Here is a 24626-nt window from a genome sequence, read left to right as displayed (position 1 = left end):
AAACCACCAGTAGTAAAAAGGAAAAAAATTATTAGTCAACATCAGAGAAGAAAAATGGTAAGCTGTGATGCTCCTGATGTTCTATTCAATTAAAAAATAAGATGATCATGAGCACAAATGTCATCTCAAGAAACAAAACCTCCTATAGTTAACTTGTCATTTAAAAAATGAATTGAGTGAAAAGGATAATTTTCTGCAGTGTATTGAGTCATTTTAAGACTGAAATAGTTTCAGAAAAACATGAGCTATCATGAGAGGAGGCTTGACTATTCCATATTTGTTGTGGCAAAGTACTCCACACCATATACAGAGTACACAAGGAAATAATTTCACATTGAACCTAGATCTCTTAGGGAATAAAGAAAAAATACTTTACACAATATACCTTTCTCTAACATGCAGTATTTAGGTAACAGTAATCATTACCCTTCACAAAGGTGCAGGTGCTCTAAAATCATCTTAGATCTAATGATTATAGAAAGAGGTAAGTGTCAACATTTTAAAGTACAGACTTAATATCAAAGTTGGTTTGCCAAACCCTGATACGTCCTAGGAATCCAGGGAGAGGAAGAGGAAAATGTTCTATTTTATGACTCACACCTCTATGATCCATGATTAATGCCATGGATCAAATGCCACAATGAACTTATTCTCATTCTTAGGGTCAGCATAGATTCTAGACACGACCAAAGCAGGGAGTGGTCCCAGCAAAGAGTTAGTCCAAGATTGATCCAGCAGATTTCCAAGGCCACTGGGCACCAAACTGACTCCAGGGCAAGTTGATGAATTTGTTGTGACTCAAGATCCCAGACTTACACTATCTCCAGGCCCAAGAGCCTCCAGGATGGCCCTGAACTATAGTTCATGTCTTTGGGGCTAGGCCCACTTTCTCCTTGACAGGCACTCTTAGAGCTGGAAACAAAGGCTGAAAGGGTAGAATAGGAAGAGCACCATTTATTGGAGCCAATCCCCCATCCATCAGATGTTTTGTTGACAGGAGTTCAGTCAGTGATTCTGGAGAAGCTCCTCCCAACAGATGGGCTGTGAAAACACTTCTCTTTCTAGCCAGAGCTCGTATGAATAGTGGAAATCCTCAGGCAGATCCAACCTCTGCCCAAGCACACTCTGCAAGCAGTTATCTACTGGTGAAAATTCAGAGTCCTGGGGTCTGTCATACCGGCGGCTGTTGAAAGCCTCAATGTTGGCTCTCAAGGTGCATTCTTCTGCTTGGAAGTCCCATGGCCTGGCATCGATGTCTGTGTTGAAAGGAGAGGAAGAAGAAAAGTATATATAACTCAGGACACTGCTCTTCTTACCACAGAACATACTCAGCATTCCTTTTTTTGGTAAAGAGCAAAGTACAGAGTAAGTATACAATATGCTGCCACTCAAGTTTCAAAACCACATACATGCCCACATACGTATACTTGTATTTGCAGAGGCTGACTTGGAAGGACAGTCTAGAAACTGATAAAAGATATTATCTCCAAGAAGGAAATGAGGGCACTGAGAGAGGGGGACTTCTTTTATTACATTTTTTCCCTCATTATTTCTCTACTATTTGCTATTTACAAGTACTATATTGTCTAAAAGGACAACTTAATTCGCTTTATTGATGAGAGTTCTCCATTTGAATGGAATCACCATCTCTCAAGGAAAGGGAAGATGTAGGAAGGAATACAGTGAGGAGAATCAGAATGGACTAATTTACTGAAGACTTTCTAATTCCCTGGGAAATCCTCTGGCACATAAAGTCTATGTGTTAACTTATGTTAAGATTATGAGGTAAAGGCTTCCACGGAGATAAATACCGAAGACAAATAATCTGCTTTGCTTCTATTTATCTATTTAGCTACTTAGTTCAGGCCAAGAAACATGTATTTCCCAGATATCTTATGTCCCACACTCAATAGTTATCATAAGTATAGTTTGGGTTCATGATGACAAACATGTCATTTGCAGGGTAAAACATTCTCATATTTAAAACACCTGTTAGAATTTAAATAGTTAATTGTGCTTTATGTCTCAGGAGAAGTTGCATCCTGGCTTATCTACCATACCATATGCTTCTCTTAGTTCTCTGTCCTGTTATTGAATTTCAGCATCCTCTGAAATTCAAGTGGGTTACAAAGCCCAGAAAAGACAAGTCATAAGTCATTTTACAAGAAACTCTTAAATGCAATTATATAAAAATGGTCAAATGCTTCTAAACTCTGGTCAATGGTAGGGTAAGATCAATCATATATTATGTCTCCTGATATAAGTCAATAGACAGTTCCCAACGTTATCTGGAACGAACTATATCCAAAAGGTTTAAATTGAATTCTTCACATCTTTAGATCAAATTTTCAATTTTCAGGTAACATTAATAATAAGGGAATAAGGTAAGTGACAACATACAGAAGCAAGCAGACAAATCCAGAAGGCGGATATCCTGTAGAACACCTAGTTCTTCAGTTAGCCAGTGTTTGGAGGGGAAAGAAAAGACTGTGCTAGATTCAAAACAAATAAAAGGATATAACAACCAGATGCAATTTGTGGTCGTGAATTGGATTATGACTGGGAAAAATAGCTTTAAAGAACATTTTGGAGCAACTAGGGAATCCTGAAATGGACTTAATTATCAGAAAAATGAAAACATACTGTTATGAAAAGGTGAAGACAATGTTAACTGAATAAAGATTACAAGATAACAATACAATTTCCTTTCATTTTAATAAAACTTACACATATGTAGAGAATATCTGGAAGAAAATACAATAAGGTGTTACCAGGGTAATCTTTGAGTGGTACAAATATGGCATAAGGAGGGTAATATAGTAAAATATTGGCTTACTAGTGTTTTCTAACACTAGTGTTTGCAATAATGAAAGGATATTTCTCTTTCAGAGAAACCTGTTATTTATTTAATATTTATTTTTTTACTTATGCATACAAGAACTGGGATGTAGGCAGAGGTGGGGGGGGGGCGGTAAGAGGATTCACCAGAGACAGAGTGGGGAGCAGAACAGGCAGATCTACTGAAATACACTGCTGAGGGGAGCAGCGGATGGGACAGTAGAGGTCTGCCACGCCATGTGTGTCAGTCCCCTGGTGTGGGGGGGGAGAAAAGGGGCAAGTGGGCAGTTGGGAATCTAACTCTTCAGTCAGTGGCTGCTGAGAGCTTGATAGCGCTGAGATTTAACCCCTCTGCCAACAATGGGGGGCCCAAGAAATCTGTTATTTAAAGGAATGTTTGGAAAGGGGATAATTATCCCTCTATTTACCTGTTTTATAAAATGGATTTCATAGTTTGCACAGGATAGGGTACATGCTGGAATGCTGGAATTTAGTGCAGCACCTGACCTATAATCACTTATTTTTTCAGCCAAGATATGTAATAATTCATAACAGAAGAGTAGAGATAAATGTTTAATTTTGTTTAAACCCCAGGGAACTCCTGGAAGTCAAAGGTTTTTGAGAATACTCACCATTCCCATAAGCCCAATCATCATTCATACGGTGGCGCACTTTCTGGTAAATGGCTGACATGGTTTTCATGTTGCTTTTCCTCCACTGGCGTCCCAGGTACTTGGTCTGTATCTTTAGTAGTTTCAGGACATAAAGTTGTAGCATTGCCTGCTTGACCTTGAGGGCCCGCTTTAAGATTGGAGCTGATTTAAATACCACCAACATCTGCTCATTGAAAGAGGGATTGGAATGAAGAAAGGGAGATAAAGTTCTAAAATTTCTTGGAGTTTCCAACTCACAGACAAATTAGCCAAAGCTGTCTGGCCTCAGAATCCCTCAAGAGTTTTTGGGACTTTATGGTCCAGGCTCCACTTAGATTTAGTTTTCAAGAGCATAGAGAAATTACTTGATTTGTATTTCACAATTGAAAATTTGTACTATTCAAAGTGCAAAGAAATCTTGTTAGCCACATATCCATTTCCATTCTTACAATTTCTTATAACAATTCTGGAACAACTCTGTGTGTCCATATATTACTTTTAGTTTTTAATACAAATGATAGCCAACCACATATCCAGTCACATTGTTTGATACCTTGCTTTTTATCTAAAAATATATTTTGAAAATCATTCCATATCAGTATAGAACTTAACTACCTCATTCTTTTTAATGGATGTATAATACCCTTTAATGAGAATATATTTAACCAGTTGGTCCCATATTAGTGAGTAGTAGGTTGTTTCCAATCTTTCATGATTACAAACCTAACCACGAAAGTCATACAAAGCAATAAATAATCTTAGGCTTGCATAATTTGGATGCATGACTATAATCCAAATAATAATGCTAACTTCCCTACTGGGGTTGCCTTGAGGTAGGGTCCATTATCCATTACCTTGAAAAGAAATGTGCTGGTGCCTAGAATTAGGAGGTGCTAAGCTTTATGTAGCACTCAGTAGCTTTCCATAGCATATGAAAAACAAAGTTCACAAATATTTACTAATTTAAAAAATTCAGTCAGCTGGACACTTCCATTATCTAAAACCCCACTCACCATGGTTCTAGAATGCTTCCATTTGGTCAGTTTATTGAGCAGCCTCAGGAGATTGATGCAGGAAAAGAGGTTCCTCCAGCAAAACTGGTTGTTGTCTCCAGCTTCCTATAATAAGGCACAGCCACTGTTATCTCATTCCTACTGAAGTCTGGAAGTTTCTGTTGGTCAGTTTAGGTGAGGCCTTTCACATGAAATGCAACATCCTCACCTTCCAGTTTTTGGCCTCAAATTATTATACATTATCTTTCCTCTGGACACATAAAGCTGCCAATCCTAGACAGCTCTGTACCCAGAGCAAGCCCTGACTAGAAAGATAAATGAACACAAGAAATTGATGTAAACAAGTGTGTGTGTGGGAGTCTTACTGCTTTGGATCAGAAGAGTTGATAAAATTTTACCCCCACATCCTTTTCACTTATATAAGCTATATTTGTAACTGCTAGGAGTTATTCTGGTAGATTTCAAATGATGTTGGCTAGGCCTGATATTCATTACAGTTGAGTTGTTTTACTTTTTTCTTTTATCAGCCCCTACCCTCCTTTATTAAACCATATTACAGTAAATTGCTTAATTCTTCAGCACAGAAGGAAAAATGGCAGATAGTTAAGCCTAACCAGGTGTTTCTTTTATACATTTCTTAATAGCATCTGAGCACCCAACCAGACACGTCAGATGGATGTCAGATTAAAAACAAATAGGAACATTTTTAAAGGACAAAAATAAAGAGTCTTTATGGATTTGGGGGTCTGTACATACAAGTTGGTGTTAAAAGGTATATAAACAAATGAGCACACAGGTGGCCAAACTCATGTCTTGGAAATTTCTCATATCTACAATGGGATCGGACAATGCAGGCATGGGAGACATGTAGAAGTGAGCTGGAATATTACCCTCTTCTTTCCCATATTAATTTGAAGCAAGAAAGTCATATATCTAAATGTGGATTGAGAACCCAACACTTTTTGAGAGTACTAGCCTTTCCTACAAAGAAAATAAAACCAAAGGCCAAAATGTTTCAGGGAAATTTTTTGGAAATATTGTTCTTCCTGTAAATATTCAATACTGTGTTTAGAACTAGTCTCAGGAGAACAATCTGACTCCTTCTAAGGGAAAATTAGATGGGAGTTTCCACTCTGGTGCATCAGCTGGTCTGGGTGTGCAAAACAGATCAGGTTCTATAGACATTACATCTTATAAGGCTAAAGAAGACAGATTTAAATGTTTATTTTTTAAACAGAAGCAAGGGAAACACATGGGATAGGTAAATATATGTCCATTGTGAGCTTCCTCTATCCTAATTTCTAATATGGAAATGGGATTAAAAGCCTTGCATTCTCTCGGCAGCACTTCCACTGCCCACCTGGGACTATGCAGGTGCCTCTTTTCACCAACCCTCTCCCTTTGCAGGGCAGCAGCCTCCTGCCTGCCTGTGACCTGTCCATGCCGGGGCTTCTCTTCACTAACATCCCTCAGCGGAGGCAGCTCTCATCAAGGCCACCTGCCTGCAACCACGCAGGCCTCTCTTAGCAAACCTGTCTCTTTCTGGGCAGCTCTTCCTGCCCGCTTGTGTCTATGAAAGTGTCGTTTACGATCCTATCCCTTTTCTAATAAACCTGCTCTTTAAATATCAAATAAATAAATAAAAGCCTTGCATTCTCAAAAGAATATGGGAGTAGAGGCATAGCACTGGAGTGGGCACCAGGACGCCTGGATTATGCCTTTGGACCTGGCTGCATGATCTTAGACAAAACATTTTCCCAGTTTCCTATAAGAGGTTGAACTAGATACTTTTTAAGGTCCTTTTAGCTCTGACTATTTAATAATTCTGTGATGTATTTTGACTTCTCCAGGTAGCTTAAAGTGAAGTAAGAGTACACCAATTGTGACTGCCTTTTACTTGGAACTTAGTCTCCAGAGTTTTGGGAGAGATACCCCAGTTCCCTCCTGAAGCTAGTCTCACCTACCCAGGACCTTTCTTACCTTTCTTTCTGATTATATTTCTACACACAACTATAATTAGCCCAACTTCTTCAATCACAGGTGCTGCCTTAAGTCGGCACTGAAAGCACATACGCAGATCACTGACACACTCAGCGGAGTCTGGTCTTGTCTGTTTTCTTAGCAGCAGGCTCTCTATGGAGCCCTGCTAAAGCATTCTGCCTTATTCCTGTCCAAATAAATAATTATTTTGCTCACAGGACTTTACCTTCATGGGTACCTTTTCAGATTTGCCAGATTTAAGGGGCTTTTGTTTTTATGTTCATTTGTAGGTCACTTTCTCTGTTTTTTTTTTTTTTTTTTTTTGTGGAGGGGGGGCTTGGGGAGTAGGATTCATTATTTAAATAAGATGTAAATTTCTGTGGAAAGATACATTTTGTGAACTGTAGCAAGGGGCCACATTCACTTGTTCCTATTTAGTCTGGTACTTCACACTAGCCTAAGTACGATTTGCTTACTTTCTACCAGCTAAAGTTAAAAAAGAAAACATTTGTTTATGTTCTACTCTCACAAATGTTTGCTTGCATATACTTTGAGCCTAACCATACAGTTCAAGGACCACATCTTACCCTTTCAGAGCATCTCCAGGCACTACAAGAGTTCTGTTCTCAAAGATTCATTCATGGTCCAGAAGAGTGAGCCAAGTCAAATTAAAACCCAGGCTTACGCCAATTACATGGATAATTATCTCAGATGACTGTGGAAAGAACAGAGTGTTTCTTCCTTTTGGACTGAGGAAATCAGATTGGTTAGAAGCTGAGCACTAGAAGAGATTCAGCTGTTCTGGTCCAAATCAGTCATTCACAGTTCCAAAAACTGAGGCCCAAAGAGGAAAGGAATTAGTTTAAGGTCACATGGAAAGCGGCAGCAGAAATCAGGGCTTGAACCTAGATGTCCAGCAGTCATTGAATTCTAAGACCTGTTCATCTGCTGGTTGTACTTCTGGAAACCTAGACACACAAAGTGAATCCTAAGAGGAAATTTGGTTTGAACCCTTGATTTCTCAGTTTCTTGAAGGCCTAATAGTAGAGAGGCTTTTTCTAATGTGCTATTGCAATTCTTACTTCAAACAATCACAAGATAAGTTTCCAGGAAAAACATCAAGAAGTTTTCCCTTTTTTAAGGGGAGCATCTAACTGAGTTTGATCAGCCTACAATCAGACTGAGGCTTTAAGAAGTGGTGCTAAATGTTAAATCTAAAGCACTCAAACTTTTTCAACATTTTATTAAAGTCCCTAGTGATGACTATTATATTTAGATTGCAAACCAGCTCTTCACAGAGAAACAGAAATTATTAATGTTCACTTGGTTGTTTTAAAATGAACCTAGGAGAATTTTATAGTTCAAGGAAAGCTCATGCTCCCTGAATGGTTCAACATCTTCTCCTCTACAGATGAAAATCCTAGAGCCTACAGGAAACCTGCTCAAAACCATTTACAGTGAGGTGGCACAACCAGGTCTCTCTATCTTTTCTAGAGTTCAAACTAGTCTACTTCTTTGCTATGGGCAACAGGTTTGTCATTCCATGTCAATCTTTCTTTTTTTTGGGAACCTATTTGCAAACATTTGCTGCATTTTAATGCTTACTGATTGCAAATTTATACTAATAGACTTTTTTTGGGTAGATGATTCTTTAGATTCAAGTATTTACTACAGTTCGCATGAATGCAAATAGTCATATTTTTAGCTTAGATTTTCTTTTCCAGTATCATTATGGAATAATTCCCTTATTGTATGCATCTCTTGCACTTAAGTAATTGCTAGATGAAGGACATAGGTCTAGATATAATAAAAGATAATTATGATTCTTAAGCAGAGCAAAAGGGTAAGGAGGAAAGAAAAGAAAAATCTCAAAATCATTTGGAGAGCGTTAGCAAACTGTGTCCTCGGTAGGCACCTTAGCATGTGAAGGTCAAAAATCACTCTGGAGTTTCTAATCACCTCTAGTACTCTTTACAGAAATAGTAATTAACAAGAAAATTGATTAAATACTAAAAAGAAATTATCATGGTCATTTCTCTGTATAAATACCTCATGGAATTTATATGGTGATGATGGGGTGTTGAAACAAAGATTTTATTTAAGAAGATCACAAGTCACTGATTAAATAATTCTTGAAGGGAATGCTAGGAGACTTTAATACAACAATGATTATATTCTAGAAAGAAAACAAAAGTCAAAGCAACAAAAAAACCTTCTGAGCTACCTGGATTAGGAAGTTGTAAAAACTAAATTGAATAAGGATATATGAAAGGATCAGTATATAAGTTTAAGTGACATGAATATATTTTTGCAGGTCTTTCTAAATATAATACAAAGCCAAATTTGCAATTAAAAATTAACTTAATAATTTCACTTCCCTAGATTTAAAGGCAATACTAAACATTTCTTTGCAAATTGCAGTCATACAAACTCTGACCCATTGCTCTGGCTATAGGTTATAAAGCTTAGGGCCTCCCCGGTGGCGCAGCAGTTGAGAGCTGGGCTGTGAAGCTGCCTGCAGTCTCTGCAGCACCGGTTCGATCCACTGCCGCCGGCGAGGGTCCCACATGGCTCGCAGACCTCTCCTGCTGCGCCCGCTGCTCCCCGCAGCAGTGTACTTCGTCAGTCTGCCTGTTCTGCAACCCGCTCTGGCTCTGGTGAATTCTCTCACCCTCCCGCACTTCTGACTGTACCCAGTGCTTGTATAAATAAATAAACAAATCTTAAAAAAAAAAAGGTTATAAAGCTTAGCTATAAGACTTTGGATGACATTTCCTCCCTCGACCTGTTTCCTGATCAGCAAAGGATGAGATAGGCGAGATATTAAGAAACTTCTAACTCCAGTACTCAGTGACTCTATAAATCCATACATTCTCATTCTTTCATCTTTAATCTATAGGACTACATGAGCCTTTCTTTGCACATGACGCTGTAGTTTTAAAATCTCATTCTATAAGAAAAAGCCAGCATTTTGAACTTTGGATTGGCTCTGCGGCAGTGACAACAGATTTACATGGAATTTCCCACATACTGGGGGCTCAAATCTCTGTAAAGTAGGAAAATAAAGGAGGATGAGGTATAATCTGCATGATTTCTCTTAGGGTAAACAAGCCCACAAAGAAAACAGACCTATACTCTTAACTCTTATTTTATCATACTCTAAAGCAGTGATTTCCAAACTTCTTTTCATTGCACATATCTTTCAGTAAATAATTTTGGTGTATATTCCCAAATATATGTATGTTTACTTAACTAAATTATAAATGCATTCTGTAATAACATGTGCATTCTAATAGACACATATAGAAAGTAAAATGGATATTAATACATATAAAAGATATATTTCATCCCCCAAAGTATCATTTTGTACACCCTACTTTTTAAACCACACCTCTAAACAACCACACAGATGTCAAGCATTTCATAATACTTGATGAGGCCATACCCACTGCCTTCTCTGCAACTGCCTTCCAGAGACCATACCTAACTTCAACATAAACATCCATTTTCCATCCTTCCCTTATGTTTGGAATTTAATTTTAAGTTTCTTCCTATCTAGAAGATTGAATTTGAACATAAACATTTGGAGTTCCAGGAGCTACATGTTTTCAAACACCAAGGGAAAGGGGAAAGTTCAGTATGTGGAAGAAGGCAGCCTACTATAGAGCTAAATATTTTTATAAAATGGGAAGATTTTAGAAATTAAAGTATCATTAATTTTGCCTTTATTTCATGCCTCCTAAATTTGCAACTGCAGCTCCAAATGAAGTTGGATTCAATTTAAGTTCAGAAAACTGAGAAAATATGAATGAAGACTTCTGCCCAATAATTTCGCTTCTAGGAAATAATAAGAGATACAATCAAAGATTCACGTGTAAGGACATTCACTTTGGAGTTATACTGAGAAAACAGAAATAAATGAAACAATAGTAGAAAAGAATCACTTAAAAATTGGTAGTGAAATATAAAGTATAGTTATTAAAAATTATGTTCTCAAGAATGTTTTAAAAAAGCATATGCTAAACATTTAAATTTTACTATGAATTGAAAAATACATAAAGTGCTTTTTTCCGCAGTAATATATATCCATATATCTATTAGAACAAATATAAATATGGTAAATACAGCAAAATATTAAGAATGGTATGTAGATAGTATAATTAGGGTATTTTTATTTTCTTTCCCATGAATCTGCAATTTTATGCAATAAGTATACAGTAATTTTATAATCAGGAAACACTTGAGATGTTTAAAGAAAATCCTATGCACTTAAATAACCAGTACATTTTCTGTGTTTACAATTAATTCATTGAGCCTTAAAAAGAGATAAATCGGGGCCTCCCCGGTGGCGCAGCGGTTGAGCGCTGGGTTGCGAAGCTGCCCACAGCCTCTGCAGTGCCGGTTCAATCCCCAGCTGCTCCCCTGCCACTGGAGGAGGGTCCCACATGGCGCGCAGACCTCTCCTGCCGCCCGCTGCTCCCCTCAGCAGTGTACTTCGGTCCTTCTGCCTGCTCTGCGCCCCGCTCTGGCTCTGGTGAATTCTCTCACCCTCCCATGTGCTTCTGACTGTACCCAGTGCATGTATAAACAAAACAAACAAACAAATAAATAAAATAAAATAAAAGCGTGCCTCTATTAAAAAAAAAAATTAAAAAAAAAAATTAAAAAAAAAAAAAAAAAAGAGATAAATCGTACTCATAACCTTAGTCTTTTCCCAATACAGAAGCCCTCAGTTTGTATAAACAAACCTTTATATAGAGGATCTACCTGGAGTAAACTTAGTTACTTAAGTCCATGTTTGGGCCCAAGGAAATGTGTATATTGTAGGTTCAAGCAAAAAAAAAAAAAAAGGAAAGAAAGAAAAAGAAAGAGGTTACCACGTGCAACCACGAGGTGCCACTGTTGCTTCAGAGAAAGAACAGGAGGCCCTAGCATGAATTTTTAAATTAAGGACACATGCTTTCATCTATTCTTGGATAATAATGAAGTCTTCTAAGAGGCATAACAATCACTTCAAACCCTTTATGCTCATATCCCAAAAGGTCAACTGGAATAGACAGGAAAGTATAGTTCCCGGTAATTCCTACATATAGGATTAAGAATAGAGAAAAAATTGTATCAAAGAATAGATTCAGGTATTCATAAAAGCTGACTTTGTTTTGAAATACCCCACTAGTAGAATTGAATGCTATCTATGTACAACTGTTTCTGTGGTAATTTATTCCAACTCTGAATGACAAGGATGCATCTCTCTCTCCCAGCTCTGTTATTTTCAACTGTAAGGTTCTGGCAATTATTTAACTTCTCTAATCTCATAATTGTTTCAAAGATTGAATAACATCATGTACATAAACAAGATTAGACACTTATTACCTCTTCGCAGGGGTAAGAAACTCCCTAGGTTGCTGAGATCACAACGAAATAAGACGGGGAATCTCTGTGCCAGCACTAAAAAGGGTGCTAGGCTTGATGGCTCAGGGCATGGGTCCTTCTCTAATTCAGAATTTGCCATGTATGAGTAGATTGGGACATGTTACTGCAACATTGGGCTCTCAGGTTTCTCATCTTTATTTTTTTTAGCATAAAAGAACTGGGGCATAGGCCAGAGGTATGGGGGGTGTGGGGAGGTAAGAGGATTCATCAGAGACAGAGTGGGAGTAGAGCAGGTGGATTTACTGAAATACACTGTTAAGGGGAGCAGTGGGTGAGACAGGAGAGGTCTGCTGGGCCATGTGTGGGTCAGCTCCCTGGCTGGGGATAGAACTCAGGCCATAGTGGTGATAGTGCTGAGACTTAACCCCTAGGCCATCAGGGAGGCCCAGATTTCCCATCTTTAAAATAGTGAGTTGGATCAAATGTCTTCCAGGTGCCCTCAGTCAAAAACCATATGGTCTCATAAAACCTGTACCAAAGAAGCCACCATTCTATTTTTGCATAATATATTTTTCTTATGAGTTCTTTTGCAGTAAGGTCAGGGGTCAAAGGGCTGTGGCACACATGGATGCCATGATCCAATCTTTCAGTGCCTTCCATGTACCAAGCATGGTGCTAGACTCCAGGAATATAAAAATGAAGCTGATACCATCTTATCCAAGGAGTTTAGAGTCAAGTGGAGAGAGATAAACAATTACAACAGGGGGAGGGTATGGACTGAGGTATATATAAGGAACAATACACAATGAGGTAGATACCTGATATTCAATATGCTGTTGCTCAGTCACTTTAATAGAATTCAGAATAACCATGAGGGACTTTCATTTATCTAGAGGTTTTTCCAGGATGAGGAACTTTCTAGATCATCCTTCTCTAGTGATACTGACTTTTGCCTTAGAGAGACATAGGCAAGGTATTTTCTGAAGTACACACTCCTAGGTTTTATAACTATATGGCAGAGAGAAATGAATTGCCTGTAGCACAGTGCAAAGAAGACACATAATCATTTGGGTTAGACCAGAAAAGATTCTCCTACCATTTAGCACAGATGTTCATACTCAATTTCATTCTCATTATCTTTCTAAACTCCTTCTCCGTGTTTTCCGCTGACCCTTTTTTCTTCTTTATAAAATGCTACACTCAGCTTTTTCAAATCTTTCTCAACTGGGTCAGCAGCTCTAAAGCCTTACTGCCTCTGTGTTCCTGCTTATATGCTTTTATTGATCTGAGACTCCCAGTAGTGCATTGTGGGGCTGGAGAAGAAATGGAAGAGCAAATGCCAGCCTCTACCACCTGGCAATTTTAAAGGCTACCAAATCCCCATCTGCTTACCAGACTCTCTGTAGTAAGCTCTGGCAAATCCTGGATGGTACACCCAGGGTAATCCAGGACTGAGATGCTGTAAAATACAGAGAAAAGGACAAGTTTTAGGTAAATGGCAATGGCAGGAAATGGCTGTATCTGAAAGAGCAGGAATTATTTCTCTGCAGCAAGCCACTTCTAGTCCCCAAATTGTTAAGTGACCTCAGCTGAAATAGAAGTTCTGGCACCAGGCAACTCCAGTTCTAGTCTCCTCACAAACATGAGAGAAACAACAGAGTTCTTCCAGGTTGCTCCCTATCTGGCAGATTGCAAAAGAGAACAGAAAGATTTCTGTAGTCACCTTTCTCCTTAGTTCTCCGCCCTTCTTAAAAGGAATATGTAAACATGTGTGCATTTGTTTTTCTACATTTAAGTGTATGCATATGTGTGTGAATATAACTGTGCTCTCAGAGATGCTGCCCGAGCTTATACCACTTAATAATAATGTGTGGATATGAGAATGAAATGAAGACCTCTCCTGTGTCTCTCACCAGATGTTCGTAAAAGCTAGAAGCTCTGGGGAGTGCTCACAGAAGATACTCCTAAAGGAAGTTCGAGACAAAGGCAGTTTCCTGCAGCAAAGCCAAGTTAGTAGCTTGAGAATGGTAACAGCATCTGCCCCCAAAACCAGCAGAGGGGAACTACTGGGAACTAGAGGTTCTGTAATGAGCCCAGGGATGCATGAGTCAGTAGGGCAAATAAAGTATCACACTATGACAGGAACACAGTCACACAACAAATGTCAACTTTTTTTGTTTCCTCTTTTCTCTTCTTTATTGGTACAATGCAGAATTTGGACAAGCTAATCTCTAATGCTCCTATGGTTCTGAAATTCCATAAGGTTTTCAACTAGTGCAGCAGAAAATGGATAAAGGATGTTGGCAAAGGAGTGCTATAAATAGTAAGGGGTTCCTTGGACCTGTCGCTACCTATCATAAGTCAAAACTTCTATCTAAGCAAAACATAATACCATAACAGGCTACAAATGTTTACCTTTGTCCAAAAACAAAAACCCCAAAACAAAACAAAACAAAAAAACACGCACCACAAAGATAACCAGGGTAGGAGAGGAGAGGGAAATGCATGTACCTTTAATGCTGTCCTCTGGATTCACTCTTCTGGATTCTCCCAGGATAGCCAGTTCTATACTACCCCATTAGGCTAATCATTCTTGGCTGGTTTATTCACTAATCTACCCACCTCTGACTGACAAAGCCCCATGGCAAAGTCGGTGTCCAAATATGGGGAAATCAAAGATGGATTCCTTCCTATTTCAGTGAATTGAATTCTAGCCTAAGGGGGCATAAAATAAACAAGAATCTAGACTATCCAGATTGTAAGTGCCAATAGGACACTCTGCAATATGTGGCTGTGCTCTGGTGGGAAACACAGGGATCATAATGCTGATAGGTAAGCTGTAAGACCACAAGAAGACCTCTTGTCCTGGTCAACCTGACGAAAAGGTGTACTCTGGCATGACCACTCTTTCAAACCTGAGGGACACTTAGTGACTGTATGTCCCCTTCCAGGTCCACAGGTATAGGAGGGGTATTCAGTTCCTGTACTCCCAACACAAGTTGATCCAGAGAATAAGCAACCCAGGGATGTGAAACAGGGATTGAGAGTCAATTCGGTTTCTGAAGTAGCACTGGGACATGTTTAGCTCATGTGGTCAAAGTCACCAAGCGGTTTCAGAAGCAGACAAAGCTATTTGTGAGAGAAGAAACTGGGGTAGATGCTTGGAGATGGAGGTGGAGGGCTTCCTGGACCCCCTATTCTACAGACCAGGGCCAAGAGCTGCATCCCCAACCTAGGTTCAAGATGACATACCTCCCGTTTCTAAAAAAACTCCCCATTTTGCGTAAGCCAGGTGCAGCTAGTTTCAGTTACTTATAACCAAGTGGGCTGACTGATACACATCGGTGCCCTCAGATGGGTGGGTCATTGGGTTGAGATTTCATCATTGCAGTTTCATTTCTTTGGGTCATGACATTTTTCAAAACTATTAAGATATGAATACCTCTGTGGCGAGGTCAAGCCATCTACCCCTCCTCCCCCATCAGCTAACAATTCAAGAAAATCAAATTTAACTGTGAAACAGAAGTGTCAAGGGACACCAGGCAAATGGAAAGGTTCAGGGACAATGTAATTTTCTCAATCTTCCCAAAATAACACTTTAAAATCAAGAACTATTAAAATATTAAGTCCATACCTGTTTTTGGCAGTGATGTAAGACAAGATATTTTGATTGAAGAACTTCAAGATCAATGGAATGCAGTTGGCAAATACCAAATGTTGTGATACATATTCAAACTAAATTGAAAGATTGAAGCAGAAAGGGCTTTTTATTTGGGGGAGAACAGAAGGCATGTATGAAAAAAAGAGAGTCAAGTACAAATCTCATATCCATTCCTAAGAATATCCACTTGTTATCAGTTTTCCTGTTTGGAAAATGGAGAGAATCATCTTCAGCCAGTCCATTCTACATGGAAAGGAAACAAAAGCATGAAATACAAACAAGTCAGAAAGAAAATCCCACTGCAGATAAATAAAATTGCTGTGAGATTTATTCCTAAGCTCAACAGGAAAGGAAGACTCCCTGAGGGAGCTGTTCTCCATACCAAACCTCTGGGTCATAGTATTTCAACTGTGATTGATATAATAGGGACAGGTGCATCTTACTCCCAGCAACTGCTGGCATCACTCAGTCAGGATGGAAAGCACACACAGGAACCAACTGAGCCACCGGAATGTGGGCTCCAGCCTGAGTCTGTTCACTGCGATATCCCCAGAACTTAGGGTATCAGTATCTTAACGGCAGAATCAACAAGAGCCGTTCAATCCCAGATCTCTTTGATGGATGAAACACCAGAACACAGGGGCTCCATTTTGCTGTTTTGAATCTGGATGGGATTTGTGTCCAGGAAGACCTAGTGGGCCAATGCCATGGAGTTGTGTCACTTGGGACAGTGCAGAAACTGGGTTGAAAAAGAAGAGGATTGGATATTATATCCCATAGCTCTTCCTGATCACCCAGAAGTAGCCATGGTGGCAAGATAACCTACCCTCTGCTCCTGGCGTGTGATTAGAGGTTGGTTGTCAGCGTATGCTGCTCAAACATTCTCACTGGCAGCTGACCCAGGGTATTTTCCAAATCTCCAGATGGAGAAGCCAAGGAAGACCCACTATTAAGTGAAGTGATGGAAAACTTGTTTCAATTTGAGATGTGACTGTGGTCTTGTCAGGACTCACTGAAACTGATACACACTGGCAAGGCCCATGAAGCCATCCACCTGTCAGGCTGTTGATCCACATGCTGCTTGCCAGGAGCAGACAGGAGTGCACACTCACAGTCCCCTGTTTTTTCTAATGGGAATGCTACCTCCCACCCACCCTTACCACTCCTAGACCTGCTACTGCTCAGCAGACATGCCAGCACCAAGAACACCCCAATATACCCAGCGATGTCTTTCAACATATTAAAAGTGGAGAAATACCCTGGCTGTACAATTGAAGCTTCCATGGACATATACCCTGAAGGAGCATCCTCCCTGAATTTCAAGGACCTACTACTCTTCTACTAAGTATGATTCTGACTTTTTAGGAAGGAAAATGGGGCAATCTCTGTGAAGGGATGAGAAGTGTCCCTTTTCTTTCCATGTACTCACCACAGAGAACATCCATCCACTCCCCTAGATCTTGGCAATGCTACCAGACCAAGTCCAAACTGCTCAGTCTGCAAACGATGAGTTCATGGGGAAGCAAATTAACCTTACTTAGCCTCAGTTTCCTCTTCTATAACACTGGGATACCACTTGTTTCATAGGGTTGAGAATTAAACGAGCTCCCACACAAGGTTGCGAGTCCCTGGCACATTATAGGTGCGCTCACATGAATTATGATCTGCTCCCTGCTTCATGTATCACTGGGCCTCCCCCATCTCCCTTGGCGGAACTCCAGGAAACAATCAGTTTCCAAAGGAAATGCTCTCTCCCCTCTGCACTTTCACAAATTAGCTTTTCTGCTTGATACGCTTCCTTTTCTGACAACTCCCATATCCTGGCTAACATCTGTTTCATTAGGATTCAGGTTAGAAGTCACCTCTTCTCTAACTCAGGTCGGATTAGGTGTTTCCATAGCAGCCAGTGTTTACCTGTATCATAGCACTTATCACCCCATAACTATTTATATAACTGTATCCTTTACAAGACTTCAAAGCCTTTAAAAGCCAGAACTGTGCTTTATTCAGAATTCGATCTCAATATTATAAAAGTGCTTCATTTAAAGAAAATTATACTCAACATACTCTCCCTAACCTCTCTTTTTTGGTGGAATGCTTGAATTCTGACTTTCACTGTTTCAAAACTAGCTAAGCATATTTCCAAGAGGTCAAAGATTCCAACATATAACCTGGGGATAAAGGACACAGACATCTGTTCCTTTCTAGGACCATTCCCATGTCCCATTCCATACCTCTACTTCAAGCTTGTGCAGTAGTTATCTGGACTCTCTGAGACCAAGAAAAGGCTAAAAAATGCTCAGCTGGACTACAGGGATCCTTGCATCCCTCCTTTGGTAGACAGGGTCTGGAGAACACACAAGACCTGTGAATAAGTGCTCTTAGCTGCTCACCTGGTAGACATGGTTCAGTTTAAAGTGTTTGAGGAGTAGCAAAAGCAGGGCAGAGATACTCTTTACAATGATCTCCTTGTGCCTGTTCACATCGATGCCCAACTTCATACTCTGGAGAACAGTGATGCTGCAATGGGGAGAGGAAAAGTCAATGCAGAGGTGACTTTAGAGGGAGGTCTACAAGGAGCTGGTACCTTGATCAGATACAATCTACACAAGAGCCAGATTTGGGAAACTTGAACCTCTGTACTAAGGCAACCTCCAGGATTCCCACTTATGAGCCTGTTTAAAGAAAAGTTCTCTTTGCTTTCGTTCTCTCTTTTGGCAAGTTCATCCCTTAGCAATGTTCAACCACATACCTGGGCAGCCAGTCATTGGCATGGATGTCACCCTCCAGACCCTCAGTCCTGAGCTGAAAAGAGCACAGCAGAGAGCACCGGTGGAAAGGGGCTGCTGGTGGGGGAGGGGAGGTCTCTTTGGAGGCAATCTCTGAGTTAACAAGGTTGTGTGGAGACTAGCAAGACCCTGCAGACAAGATCGTTAATGTTTAATAGCTGCCCCAGTTGAAGCACTCACGGCATCTCCTCAGGCAAGACATCTGCCAGGATGTTGATAGAGTCTGTCTTAGCCTTGGAGGTGGGGGCTGCAGCCAGCAGAATCTTAAGTAGAGCAATCTGGGAAGCAGAAAATGAAGAAATCCATCCCTATCCATGCACTCAACAAGACTGTTTTTCCACACCTCAACAGCCTAAAAGTAGTATCTTAAAGCCTTCCTCTTTAGTTCTTCCTCAATGACCAAATCACCCCAGAGGGACAAACAGGTGCCCAGTTCTGAGAAGCTTGTCTGTGAGGCAAAGTAAGGATCCAGAAGGGAGCATATTGCCTGTACTGCTTTAAGATTGCTTTTTTTTTCCCCCAAAGAGGAAGATGGAAGGAGCAGGGTGAGAGGAGCAATGTCTAGAAATAAGATGAGAAACATGTAAACAAGACCTCGACTCCCCTCACCCTACCCCTCTTCTTTTTCCAACCCAGATCATCAGCAGCCTCACCACGATAAGCCTGAGGTTATCTAGGACATGATACATCTCATGCACTTAGTGGGAGGGCCCCCAATGCATCCTGCAGAGACCCCACCATATTTCCCATGCCTCCCAAAGAACTTGGGAAACAGCCCCTTTGGAGGAAGCCCTTGTAGAAAGCCCAGAAATCTTACTGTGTTAGAGAATGCCCTGCCTGAGAAGCAAAGATTCAGGAAACAAACTGAATAATGGACAGCTCAGCTTGAAATGCCTTTCATCTGTCTGTTTCTTATAGCAGAAGAGGCAGGCCTAGACAACTCCTTACCATGTACTGAGGGAGGCTATACAGCATGCCCTGGTAGAGGATTTCACATGGTGTCTCTGGCACGACTTCTTCCCCCTGTGGCAGAGAAACACAAAGTTTGACCAGACCATTTTCCAATTGACCAAAGCTACTTACACTTGGTTGTGAAAGGTGACATGAAAAGAGCACTGAGCTGTGAATCACGCCTAGGTTCCCATTCCAATTGTGTAAATGATTCATTCTTTCACCTTGAATAAGTTATTTTCCCGTTCTGGGTTCTAATTTCATCTTCTATAGATCAGTGAGCTGCCCAATTGACCTCTGAGGGCTCTTCTAGTCCTGACAATCTATGATTCTGATTTTCCATTATCTGGAATCAATGCACAATTCTTCTTTCCATGTCACATGCTAGAATGCAAATCAGAACTCCCACCAAGGAGTTGGCTCAGACCACTGCTTTGCTGGTCACACATGGGTTTAACCTAGGCTATAGGTATGCCTGGACACTGGAACAAACACCATACATACGTATTTCCACAGTGTCACTCTGAGGCTCTCTAAGAGCTCTAGAATGCGTGTTTGCTTCGGCAGCACATATACTAAGAGCTCTAGAATGCTCTGAAGCCAGGAAAGACAGGTAGATGACTCAAGAGAGGAATAAGATGGGAGCTGGCCCAAAGAGGCAGGAAGGAGAATGCATTGGAAGCTTTTAGATGGAAATGATTTTATTTCCTTTTCCATTAGCCCCTAGTATATTCCTTCCTCCTTCTGCCCAGCCACTTCATGCACAACTTTTGTCCTTTTGGTGACCCCACTTAAGCTTTTTATCAGGGTATGAAGGAAGGGGCCTCTGGTTAAAAAGCCGACTCAGACCCCTGTCATCTTTGGCCTAGGTAGTCATTCTTCCCCCAGAGTCTTTCTAATACAGGGCAAGGGTGACTCTATTAGACCCTAAGGTAGGAAGAAGCAAGCAGGCCCCTTCCATCCCACACAACTTAGCTACTGCTTAAATGAACACGTCTTAAATGGACATTCAGTAAAGCCTGGCAGTCTTTGCATGTTTGCCTTCCCATTTTCAAAAAGACCTATTTCGTACTTCTCTCTTCTCATACCTATCCCTTTGTCCCACAGCCCCTCCATAGCTGCTGGCCCTGCCTTACACTTCATGGAGAAATTAGAAGCAATCAGACTGACACACCCTTATCTTCTCAACAGCAAATCTACCAGAGTTTCTCTCCATTTAATCTGCACCATTTGACACAAGTGATCACACCTTTCTTCATGAAAGACTTTTTTTTTTAACTTTTATGGTATTGTAATCAAAATTTTCTCCCACTTCAATTTTTTCTTACTCTTTCCTGACACATCCCACCTCAAAATATTGGTGTGTCCCAAGGCTTTGCCCTGCATTGCAACCTATTCTCTATCTTGGCCAGTTCTATGGCTTTTTAAATTGTTTGTAGGCCAACAATTCCGAAATTTACTTCTCAAGGTCATTCTTCTCTCTCCAGAACTCTAGATCCATGCATTTAATTGTTTGATGGCATGGGTATTTTATGGATATCTAAGACTTAATATGATAATGGGACTCCCCAGCGGTCTAGGGGTTAAGTCTCAGAGCTATGGCCTGAGTTCAATCCCTAGTGAGGAAGCTAACCCACATATGGCACAGCAGGCCTCTCCTGTCTTGCCTACTGCTCCCCTTAGCAGTATATTTCAGTCAGTCCACCTGTTCTGCTCCCCACTCTGTCTCTGGTGAATCCTCTCACCCCCTGCACCTCTGGCCTACACCCCAGTTCTTCTATGCTAAAAATAAATATCATTTAAAAACAATTATTAAAAATACACAAATAAAACAATATGATCAACATAGAATTCCTGATAAAACAGAATTCCCTATCTTGGTAAATGGCATTTATTTTTTATTCCACTTTGCCTCTTTATCTACATAAACCGCAAATCTTGTCAGCTGTGCATCAAAAACAGAACCTTCTCCCTATCTTTACAATTACTACCCATCATCACCATCATCTCTTACTTTGATTATTACTAGAATTCCTAACTGATCTTCCTGTGTTCACTCCTTCTTGGTCCAGTCTTTACAAGTAACTAATGGCTTTTTTTTTTTTTTAAGATTTATTTATTTTTATACAAGAGCTGGGGTATAGGCCAGAGGCGTGGGAGGGTGAGAGGATTCACCAGAGAGGGAGCGGGGTGCAGAACAGGCAGGCTGAGTGAAATACACTGCTGAGACGACCAGTGGGCATGACAGGAGAGGTCTGCCTCGCCATGTGGGTATCTCCCTGGCTGGCCGGGAATCAAACCCACACTACAGAGGCTGCTTTTTTAAAAGATAAATCAGATCATGTCATTCCCTATTTAAAAATTCAAAAGACTTCCTTTTGTACCAATAATCAACTTCAAGTTCCCTATCTTTGCTTATAGGTTCTGTGATGGGGTCCAAGGCCACTTCTCCGACTCCACTTTCTACACCTTGCCACACTGGTCTGCCTGCATTCTCTACCTCTAACACTCTGAGCTTGCTCTCACCTTGTTAAGGCTATTTCCTCTGCTTGGAATCCTCTTTCCTGTGATGCCCTGATGGCTAGCTCCTTGTATTTCAGATGTTGGCTTGCCACCTTTCCAGAGGTCTACCTCTCTTGACTGCCCAATCTAAAGTAGTCTACAACATGATAAATGCCTCTATCATGTCATCCTATTCTTTATTGTAGTTCCCATCCTCTGATAGTCTGCCACTTCCTCATTCATTTATATAGCTCCAATTTTAATGTTTCATGAAAGCCAGGAGGCTTGTCTTGCCTGGCACACTGTAGAAGCCAACAGCATGCACACATGCTCTGTGACAGCACTACAGACAGATTTCCTCTGCCTTCCTCCTGTGTAGGGGCTCCTTGACTTACCAGAGACATTGGGCACTTCTCCAGCTCCTCCTCATTCTTGATCTGAACGTCTGCGATGGAGATGTACTTGTGCTGGGAAGACAAGGCGTCAATAAAGGGTTGAGGGTTGCAATTACATATGGACCTACTGCTGCTTAACTTCTCCACCAACAAGGATATGTCTGTCTATGAGTCTCTCGCCCTGAACAAGATATAGACTCTTTAAAGGCAGGAGTCTTATTCACCATTGCATCATTATCATAAATAAAAAAATGCTTCCTATACATTGTTTGTTTATTCCATGTTTCCATATTTGTGTAAGAGCAGCAAATACTTAAATATTTACCTTCAACCAAAGTGCAAGCGGAAGCTAAAAGCAGGCCCTGGCATCTGGGCCACTGCCCTGAGAATTTTGCTGCAATTGCATGTGTGTGTGTGTGTAGTGAGGATGATAAGGTGGGGAAGAGGTCAAGGTCTGGCCAATACTTTAGATGTAGAGCAAACTGCTATTTAACACTGAGCCTGTACAAATCAATGGCCTTGTACAGATGTGAGAAAAAGGAAGCAAGGAGTGGGAAGTGGTAGGGTGGTGGGGACTGGGGCAACAGAATGAGAGGAAGAAGGAGAACTTTTCATCTATCTGAATGTAAGAAATTGGGTAAGTAGAGAGAGACCTGATTTTTTTCTTTGGCCAAATTGCCCACAGTAGAAACGCAGAACAGTAGGTTTATAATGTGTCTGGTAAGAGTCCCACCAGTACCTAGGACCCGGGTAATCCAACTGGCCTTAATGGTTTTCTATTCCTAAAGACTTAGAGCCCACCCTGGTTACCTGCTTTAGGGTCTTCACACTCTCATGGATAGGCCTGGGTAATCCAACCAAGGTATCTGTATCCCTGTGAAGTGGGAGAAATACCAGCTCGTAAGTTTCACACAAGTAGAAATAACTACCAATACTCCCTAGGGTACATGGGCCACGCTATTTTCAGCATCTGGCCTTTCTTTGCAAGCTTCCAGGTTTCCCATCATTGCCTCAGGACACAAAAATGTGTTCCTGAAATTTAGAATTTTTGTAGTCTTTTGGGAACTCATTTTGTCTGGAGATGATAGGTTCCTACTTTTGAGGGCATGTAGCCCTTTTTATTTTTGACAGTGAAACACCAGTAAGCCTTCTTGGGAGGCTTTGAGAGGTCAGTGGGAAAGATTCAGGAGGATGGAGAATGGGGAAGACTGGGTCTGGCCATGTCTTCTTCACAGAACTTTGACACATTAGAGCAGGAAGGGCCCCTAGGGACCATCTTATCCAACACTCTCAGGAGGGAACTGAAATCCAAGAGGTAAATGAGTTGTTGATCAGAACATTAGAGTTCTTCAGCTGAAACATAGTTCTTTTCGGAAACTGGAAGGAAAGATTCTATGGGAAGAGCCTAAAGTAGTCACTGGGAGTTACCCGCAGCCTGGTGGCTCTAAGTTGCACAGTGACTACCAGGCAACGCCTCACTCAGAGCCACCTGCTCCTCTGGTGCCCCAAGAAACACTCTATAGCCGTTTCTGACCATCCAATCACTTACTGGCCCAGAGTGAAGCCGATGAACTTGTTCCTGCTTATCTCCAAGAAGTGTTCAATGTCCTTCTGTCTGAGAGGATAGTGGAGAGATGAATTCCAAAGAAGGGCAGAAAAGCAAACCTTGAGAGAGTGAACCTTTCTGGGTTCTCACCCTTTCAATGGAGCAGTGGGGGAGGGTTGGAGCAATGGGGGAGGGTTGGAGCAATGGGGGAAGACAGCCACCAACAGAGGGAACTTAGGGGTTCTGACTCACAGCCCAGCTTATTGAGCTTTGAGTACACACAACACAGCACCCTGAGCCTTCAATGACTGAAACCCCAAAACTTAAGGTCCCTGGGGCTATCAAACCTACCTGACCTTTGGAGCCCAGGGTAGGCCCTTGGGAAAGGCCACCCGCTCAGCACAGAGGGGTGCCTGAGATGGTGGAGGTGGCACCAGAGGGTCCTGCTCTAGCAGGTCTAACTCTCCATCCAAAGCTCTTTCTCCATCACCAGCAGACTCCTCTTCCTCCTCTGTGGCGGGTTCCTCGGTCTTAAAGAGATCTCTTTCATTGTAGATGTCCAGACTGTCCTGCTTAGTGAGGAGTTGCTGGAGGGCGGTAGAGAAGAGGAGGGGAGGTGTGCAGAGATCTCACCTTGAACATTCTTATCTGAGGCCATTCCCTACCCTCAGGATGCCAGACTCCAAGGAACAATGAGTAACAACCTAGCTCTTGTGAGATTATCCCCTTCCTCAGCTCAACTTTAAAGACCCACCAGGCCCAATGCCAGGACAAGCAATTCTCAGGCAACCAGGCCAATGGCTGGGGAACAGAGCATATCTAATCCCAAAGTCATAATTACCTAGCTTTCAAAAAGCACTGATGCCTTTTTTTTTTTTTTTCTTGCTAGCACTTTTCTTCCTAATTATGCTCTGCTTAGGTGAAC

General features: G+C 41.1%; 1 protein-coding gene across 2 annotated transcripts in view; it reads right to left on the bottom strand.

Annotated features, from left to right (window-relative positions):
- Window positions 1-1005: 1005 nt before the first annotated feature.
- Window positions 1006-24626, bottom strand: part of STRIP2 (striatin interacting protein 2) — a gene marked incomplete at both ends in the record, with an annotated part of 37666 nt that continues 14045 nt past the window's right edge. The window contains 12 exons of one of the 2 annotated variants that reach the window (XM_084230073.1): window positions 1006-1256; window positions 3471-3675; window positions 4505-4609; window positions 13250-13316; window positions 15492-15592; window positions 17912-18038; window positions 18488-18585; window positions 19256-19330; window positions 22156-22227; window positions 22966-23029; window positions 23705-23770; window positions 24053-24288. In XM_084230073.1, coding sequence (XP_084086199.1) covers window positions 1006-1256; window positions 3471-3675; window positions 4505-4609; window positions 13250-13316; window positions 15492-15592; window positions 17912-18038; window positions 18488-18585; window positions 19256-19330; window positions 22156-22227; window positions 22966-23029; window positions 23705-23770; window positions 24053-24288 — 1467 coding nt within the window. The remainder of the gene's footprint in view (window positions 1257-3470; window positions 3676-4504; window positions 4610-13249; window positions 13317-15491; window positions 15593-17911; window positions 18039-18487; window positions 18586-19255; window positions 19331-22155; window positions 22228-22965; window positions 23030-23704; window positions 23771-24052; window positions 24289-24626) is intronic. The other variant, XM_084230074.1, reaches the window with a different exon arrangement.

This window comes from Talpa europaea (assembly GCF_964194135.1).
Source record: "Talpa europaea genome assembly, chromosome: 3".
Taxonomy (NCBI): domain Eukaryota; kingdom Metazoa; phylum Chordata; class Mammalia; order Eulipotyphla; family Talpidae; genus Talpa; species Talpa europaea.
This window is presented reverse-complemented; position numbering and strand designations above follow the sequence as displayed.